Source organism: Lepus europaeus, chromosome 10 (genome assembly GCF_033115175.1).
Source record: "Lepus europaeus isolate LE1 chromosome 10, mLepTim1.pri, whole genome shotgun sequence".
In the NCBI taxonomy this organism is placed as follows: Eukaryota; Metazoa; Chordata; class Mammalia; order Lagomorpha; family Leporidae; genus Lepus; species Lepus europaeus.
In genome coordinates, this window is record NC_084836.1 from 8,607,933 (window position 1) to 8,616,086 (window position 8,154).

General features: G+C 54.5%; 1 protein-coding gene across 1 annotated transcript in view; it reads left to right on the top strand.

Annotated features, from left to right (window-relative positions):
• FAM227A (family with sequence similarity 227 member A) overlaps positions 1 to 3,717 on the top strand; it is a 54,336-nt gene extending 50,619 nt beyond the window's left edge. The window contains exon 20 of the mRNA XM_062201879.1: positions 3,630 to 3,717. Within this exon, the coding sequence (XP_062057863.1) occupies positions 3,630 to 3,717 (88 nt within the window). The remainder of the gene's footprint in view (positions 1 to 3,629) is intronic.
• Positions 3,718 to 8,154: the final 4,437 nt, after the last annotated feature.

Genomic DNA, 8,154 nt, shown 5'->3' on the forward strand with positions numbered 1-8,154 from the left:
AGAATTACAGAGCAAGGGGGAGAGAAAGAGAGAGAAGAAGATCTTCCATCCACTGGTTCACTCCCCAGAAGGCCACAATGGCTGAAGCCAGGAGCCAGGAGCTTCCTCCTGGTCTCCCATGAGTGTGCAGGGGTCCAAGCACTTGGGCCATTTTCCACTGCTTCCCAAGCCATAGCAGAGAGCTGGATCAGAAGTGGAGAGGGGCCGGCACTGTGGCACAGTGGGTTAAAGCCCTGGCCTAAAGCACCGGCATCCCATATGGGCGCCGGTTCTAGTCCTGGCTGCTCCTCTTCTGATCCAGCTCTCTGCTGTGGCCTGGGAAAGCAGTAGAGGATGGCCCAAGTCCTTGGGCTCCTGCGCACACGTGGGAGACCTGGAAGGAGCTCCTGGCTCCTGGCTTCGGATCAGCGAAGCTCCAGCCGTTGTGGCCATCTGGGGAGTGAACCAGCGGATGGAAGACCCCCCCCTCCTCCCCCTGTCCCCACTGTGTAATTCTGCCTTTCAAATAAATAAATAAATTTTTTTTTTTTTAAAAAAGTGGAGCAGCCAGGACAAACTGGTACCCACATGGGAAGTTGGTGTTGTAGGCGGTAGCTTTACACATTATGCTGACCCTGATAATGATTTTTTAAAAAAGATTTAGTTATTTAGTTGAAAGGCAGAGTTACAGAGTGAGAGAGGGAGAGACAGAGAGAGAGAGAGAGAGAGAGAGAGAGAGGAAGTTTGGCTTTTAAAATATTTCATTTTATTTGAAAAGTAGACAGAGACAGAGATCTTTCACCTGCTGGTTCATTCTCCAAGTGCCAGCATATTCCCAGGGCTGGGCCAGATTGAATCCAGGAGCCAGGAACTCCATCCAAGTCCCCCACGTGGGTGGCAGGGACTGAAATACTTGAGCCATCACCTGCTGTCTCCCAGGGTGCACGTTAGTGGAAAGCTGGACTAGAAGTGGAGGAGTAGGGGCCGGCGCTGTGGCGTAGTAGGCTAAGCCTCCACTTGCATTACCAGAATCCCATATGATCACTGCTTCGTGTCCCGGCTGTTCCTCTTCCCATCCAGCTCTCTGCTGTGGCCTGGGAAAGCAGCGGAGGATGGCCCAAGTCCTTGGGCCCCTGTACCCACGTGGGAGACCTGGAAGAAGCTCCTGGCTCCTGGCTCCAGATCAGCTCATCCCTGGCTATGAGGCCATCTGGGGAGTGACCCAGCAGATGGAAGACCTCTCTCTCTGTCTCCCTCTCTCTGTCTGTAACTCTGCCTCTCAAATGAATAAATAAAATCTTAAAAAAAAGAATGGAGGAGGCCGGCGCCGCGGCTCACTAGGCTAATCCTCCGCCTTGCGGCGCCGGCACACCGGGTTCTAGTCCCGATCGGGGCACTGATCCCTGTCCCGGTTGCCCCTCTTCCAGGCCAGCTCTCTGCTGTGGCCAGGGAGTGCAGTGGAGGATGGCCCAAGTCCTTGGGCCCTGCACCCCATGGGAGACCAGGAGAAGCACCTGGCTCCTGGCTTCGGATCAGCAAGATGCGCCGGCCGCAGCGTGCCTACCGCGGCGGCCATTGGAGGGTGAACCAACGGCAAAAGGAAGACCTTTCTGTCTGTCTCTCTCTCACTGTCCACTCTGCCTGTCAAAAAAAAAAAAAAAAAAAAGAATGGAGGAGCAGGGACTCAAACCAGGCATATGGCACGCGGGCCTCCCGAGCTGTGGACTTAACCAAATGGCCTCTTCTGTTTTTACTCTAATTAAAGTCATCCATGTCGTGTTTTAGGAGTCGATGGAGAAGCTCTGGGGTCAGACTACTCAGGCTTTAATCCCAGCACCTCCACGACCTGCTTTGCTGGGCAGCCTCTAACTCCTTCCCTTCTGTGTCTCTGGCTCCTTATCTCTGCAGTGGGGGATAATGGGTGGTGCAGTGCAGGGCGTTACGAGGATGGCACTGGCTGGGTGTCTATAAAGCCCTGGGAGCAGCGCCTGACGCAGAGTACGTGCAACAGGAAAGCTCATTAACTAATTGTTCTACAAAGCTCGTTACCAGAACTGCGCCCCCTGGAGCCCAGCAGCGACTCTGCACTTCGTTAATGACTGGTTCAGGATTTGCCCTCCGTGTGTAAATACCAAGCTTTTCTAGCCACTTCTCGATTTCTCAGTGTTGGGCTTTATAGATGAGGACCGGGATGTCTCTGTCTCTCCAGGCTCCCTCTCTCCCTCTTCTCCCACTCCCGTCTCTCTCCCTCCCCCTCTAGCTCTCTCCTCCCCCCTCTCCCTCCCTCCCTCCCCCTCTCTCTCATACACACACACACACACACACACACGTCCCATCTTGCAATGGATTGCTGTAGTAATTTTGGCTGTTTTTTTTGTTTTGTTTTTTGTTTTGACAGGCAGAGTGGATAGTGAGAGAGAGACAGAGAGAAAGGTCTTCCTTTGCCGTTGGTTCACCCTCCAATGGCCGCTGTGGCCGGCGCATCTCGCTGATCCGAAGCCAGGAGCCAGGTGCTTCTCCTGGTCTCCCATGGGGTGCAGGGCCCAAGCACTTGGGCCATCCTCCACTGCCTTCCCGGGCCATAGCAGAGAGCTGGCCTGGAAGAGGGGCAACCGGGACAGAATCCGGCGCCCCAACCAGAACTAGAACCCGGTGTGCCGGCGCTGCAAGGTGGAGGATTAGCCTGTTAAGCCATGGCGCCGGCCAGTAATTTTGGCTGTTATCAGCATTGTGATACCATTAACACTCTGGCCAACTAATCCATGGAGTATACTATGTTTATTTTTCTCTCCTTTTTTTTTTAAGATTTATTTATTTGAAAGGCAGAGTTACAGAGAGAGAGAAGGAGAAACAGAGAGAGATCTTCCATCTGCTGGCTCATTTCCCAAATGGTCACAACAGTCAGCGCTGGGCCAGGCCAAGGCCAGGAGCCCGGAGCTTCATTCGCATTCTCCCATGTGGGTGGCAGGGTCCCAGCTACTTGGGCCGTCTTCCGCTGCTTTCCCAGGCGCATTAGCAGGGAGCTGGATGGGAAGTGGAGCAGCCAGGACTTGAACCAGTGCCCATATGGGATGCTGGTGTCACAGGTGGCAGCTTAAGGTTTACTCCCCAAATGGTGGCAATGGCTGGGGCTGGGCCAGGCCGAAGCCAGGAGCCAGGAGCTTCATCCAGGTCTCCCACGTGGGTGCAGGAGGCCCAAGGACTTGGCCCATTTTCCGCTGCTTTCCCAGGCTGTTAGCATAGAGCTGGGTCAGAAGTGGAGCAGCCAGGACTCGAACCAGTGCCCACATCAGATGCTGGCCTCCCACAACACTCCCAGTACACCACAACACTGGCCCCTATATTCCTGTTCTTATATAACTTTCGCCTTCCCTGGAACTAAGTCTGTTTGTTTGTATTTTTTCTGTTTTGTTCCTTTTATTTTCTTCTCATATATGCCAGAGCTCTTCTGCATCCTGTGCCTTGGCTGTGCAAGTCCCCTGCATGTGTTCAGATGTGCAAGTGCCCACGGCTGTCCCGGCCCAGCCCCTGACGCGCGTCGCTCTGGGCGGTTGATTTCTGAGCTGTTTGCATGGCCCTGGGGGTCCCTTCTGCACTCTCCTGATCAGACTGGTTTATGCATCGTGTTTGTGTCCTTGTGTCACCCACAGAGAGGCGGAGATCACCAAGAAGCCCAGAGCAGTGCAGAAAAAGGACGCGGTCATCCTCAGCCTCTCCCCTTCCAGCTCACACGAGTGACTCCGTGTCCGGAAACTGGGAGAAACGCCTAAGGGGAAGCCCACATGTGTTGTCGGATTTAATCCATAGCAGAAACAGCAAAGCAAAAAAACAACAACAAAAATCCCCTCGACCAGGGCACATTCCGGTGACCCCAGGCTGTGGACACAGAATATTAAAGGTCGCTCCCGCGTGGGCTAGAGGCAGCACGTAAGTGGGAACTAATGCACCTCGTTCGTTCAGGCTTGTACTTACTGTCGTCCTTTTGTTTGTCTGATGAAGTTTTGTATTTGTGTTTGTGACAGAGAGCTCCCATCTGCTGGTTCCCGCTACCCAAATCCCCACATGGCCAGGCTGGGCCAGTTGCATGTGGGGAACTGGAAATTCAGTCTGGGCCTCCCACGTGGGTGGCAAGGACCCAGGCACGCTGAGCCATCACCTTTGGCCTCCCAGCTGCTCATCAGCTGGAAGCTGGAATCGGGAGCAGAGCTGAGACCTGAACACAAGCTCTGGTGGGTGGGGGTGTCCCAGCCGGGCCAGGTGCCCACCCCTACTTACCACTTCCTTCTTTCACTTAATTATTAATAAGAACACTCTGTGGAATGTGTACTATTATTGTATAACCTAACACTAGTAATCATAAAAGGCATCATTTATTGAGTGCTTACTATGTGCTTGGTGCCCTGCTCTGCCCATTGTACACATTATCTCGGACAACGCTCCTGGCAGCCCCCCAACGTGGATGTCACCTCCGTCCCTCCCTGGGGAAACCGGGGCTCAGAGAGGTCGAGGAAGCACTCGCTGGGCGTCCCTCACTTCCTGCAGAAGGGCCTGTGAATACAGAGAAAAATAGGGGTGCAGCCCCTGACCTTAAAGGGGCTCAGCATCTAGAAGAGAGAGAACGTGGGAGCCAGCGAGTGCGTCCATGCTTTCATGGAGACCTGCATGGAAGCCCAGACTCCACCCAGGCAGGCACAGCCAGTGGGCTGGGAGCCGTGGGGAGGCACTTCCCGTGGCGCAGAGCCTCGGGGCCCGTCTGTGCAAGGACCTGCGGTGGGGGCCAAGGCTTCCTCGTATGAGAGTGAGCCAGCTTGGTTAGAACTGTCTGCCTGGCACAGCCAGGAGAGAGGAGACGACAGACATGGCTGCTTGGCACAAAGCAGGCGCTCGGGACTTTGGGGTCTCCCGCAGGCGGACACCTTGACTTGAATCCTGAGCGTCGCTCTGGGCGACCGTCTTGGAGAACATTACCCAGGGAGAGGGTGGAGGGAGGCGGCTAGGGAAAGAACTCAGCCTTCGGCATGAGAAGACTCAGGCCTGGCATCCCTGTCCGGCTTTGTGACCGATGGGTGACTTCAGACTCCGGAGCTAGCTGTGTGTTTGTTTTTGAGAACAAAGACGGGATGGCCGGCTTAGGAGGCGGTGGCGTGACGGCTGAATAAGCAGAGTCCTCGGCACGGCGCATTTTACTGGGTCCTCGCCACAGCCGTGACTGTTGTATATTATGAGGATGCAAAGTGCTGTCTTCCCTCAGCACTGGCCGTGTGGCGCACGTGCTGGGCCCGAGGCGCTGTGCAGCGCAGGCCATCACCCTCCGGCCTTCCCTGTACAACTCCAGCCACAGCCAGCTCTTCGTGCAGCTCTGCTGTGCCCTTTGCTAGTTCTGTGCCCTTTTTCTGATACTGCTTCTGTACTGAAAATCCCTTCTTCTCCCCCTTCTCTGTGAACTCCCAACATTGCTAACTCCTGCTGCTCGTTCAGGGCCCTGCTTGCCATGTCCCCTCCTCTGGGAAGCCTTCCCTGATACACCACCAGCAAGGTGGGCACCAGGGGCCCCTCTGCCTGCTCCAGCAGCCTTTCCCGCACCCCATATGGTTGCAGTCACCGAGCAGGTTGTAACGTCTGGTTACTGCTACCTCTGCCGTTAGTCTCGCCCAGAAAGAAGGCCTCCTGGGCCTGGAGGAGCTGTGCTACCTTCTCTCAGGACGCGGCTGTGGGGCCCAGGGTCACCCCTGCACGGAGACCCCTCTGGGAATTACTGAGGACTCATAACCATAGGCCTTGCAGGAAGTTTAAGGCGGGAAGACTGGCCTTGCTCTTCGTAAATCTATCAGAAGGAGAATTTTTGTGGAAGAATTCATTGCTCTTTATAAGGGGAGAGGGGGTGCAACATCAAAGGGAAGTAACATGTTTAAAGCATTTACTGTAACGTGGGACAAAGCAAATGACTAATTGCATGATATTCTAGTTCTGTCTTTCCCAGTGTTGCTGAGAACCGGTGTTCTCTGCGTGGAAGAGGGGAAATTCAGATGGCAAACTAGACGCGGCTGAGTTAGCGTCCTGTAGTCTTCATTCTGAACTGACTGTAAATGAAGGACAAGGAGTTGGCACAGGTATTTGGTGTAGAGGTGAAGCTGCTGGCTGGGGACCCCACGCCCCACATCACAGTACGTCCGTGTGAGGAGGAGCCGGCGTGTGCACAGTGGGCTAAGCCGCTGCTTGTGATGCAGCGGCCCATCTTGGAGCCCCAGTTCAGCTCCCTGATCGTGTGCCGGGGACGCAGCAGAGGACGGGCCAAGCGCTTGGGCTCCTGCCACCTACATGGCGTTCTGAGCTCCTGCTTCATCCTGGCCTAGTCCCAGCCATTACAGCATTTGAGGAGTGAACCAGAGGGTGGAAGATTCTCTCTCTCTCTCTTTCCCTCTCTCCCTCTCTGTCAAATAAATCTTAAAAAAAAAAATACCTAGCCAGCGCCGTGGCTCACTAGGCTAATCCTCCGCCTTGCGGCGCCGGCACACCAGGTTCTAGTCCCGGTCGGGGCACCGATCCTGTCCCGGTTGCCCCTCTTCCAGGCCAGCTCTCTGCTGTGGCCAGGGAGTGCAGTGGAGGATGGCCCAAGTGCTTGGGCCCTGCACCCCATGGGAGACCAGGATAAGCCCCTGGCTCCTGCCATCGGATCGGCGCGGTGCGCTGGCCGCAGAGCGCCTACCGCGGTGGCCATTGGAGGGTAAACCAACGGCAAAAGGAAGACCTTTCTCTCTGTCTCTCTCTCTCACTGTCTACTCTGCCTGTCAAAAAAAAAAAACAAAAAACAAAAAACAAAAAACAAAAAACCTAGGTTTGAGTTCTAGCCCTGCTGCCAATTTCGTGTCCTACTAATGGGGACCCTGGGAGCTGGGAGGCAGGGTCGCTGCCTCTCGCCACAGGAGGCCGGGATTCTCAGCGCCCAGCTTGGCCCAGCCCAGCCCCGTCCTGGTTGTCGAAGACATTTAGGGAAGTGAACCAGAAGGCGCGAGCTGTGCATGGATGTATGTGTGACGCTGACTCTCAAAAACAAAAGAACAGTTGCGTGGAAGACATGGAGGATGGCTAGAGGGGAGGGGAGAGGAGGATGGAGAGGATGGGAGAGAGCCCATTGGATTATGCACCCCAAATACACGCTTGAAACGTGCAGTTTCTCATGTCAATTGTAACCAAATAAAGCTATTGTTTTTTAAAAAAATTATATTCTAATATTTCATTGAAATGACCAAGAAATAAAGACTCATTCAGTGGTGATGACCCAGACTGTGGTTTTGAAATATGATTTGCACATGGGGCCAGCGCTCTGGCGCAGCAGGTTCGAGTCCCGGCTGCTCCACTTCTGATCCAGCTCTCTACTATGGCCTGGGAAAGCAGTAGGAGATGGCTCAAGTCCTTGGGCCCCTGCACCCATGTGGGAGACCTGGAAGAAGCTCCTGGCTCCTGGCTTCAGATCAGCGCAGCTCCAGCCGTTGCAGCCAACTGGGGAGTGAACCATCGGATGGAACCCCCCCCCCCCCCCGCCTCTCCTCTCTCTGTGTAACTCTGACTTTCAAAATAAATAAATCTTAAAAAAAAGAAATATGATTTGCACTGAAAGGACCCAGGGATCCTTGAAGACACGATTGGTTCCAGGCCTGGGCAGGGAAAGCGTGAGTTGAAGCCGGAACATCTTGTCACACTGCATAGCAAAGGAGCCATCAGCAAGATTCAGAGACCAGCTTGGAGAAGATACTGTGAGCTGAAAGACAGGGACATTTGAGTGCCCACAGCAATAAGCGTCGCCTCAGACTGAGGCACGCCCAGCGTGTTTTTCCTGTAACTTCACATCGTCACCTTGAAAGAAGCTAAGTGATCGCCACTGACAACACTAGGGAACCGACACATCATCCTGAACACTGGCCATGCAGGGGACGCCTGAGCACCGGTCATTCCGTCCCCGCATGAGCGGCATCACCAGGTAACCAAACTGCAGGTGCAGCAAGTTTCTTTAGAAACACCAGCTTGGGGGCTGGCATTGTGGCACAGCAGGTAAAGCCGCGGTCCACGAGGCCAGCATCCCATATGGGCACCGGTTTGTTTTCTGGCTGCTCCACTTCCAATTCAGCTCCCTGCTAATGTGCCTGGGAAAGCAGCAGCAGATGGCCCAAGTGCTTG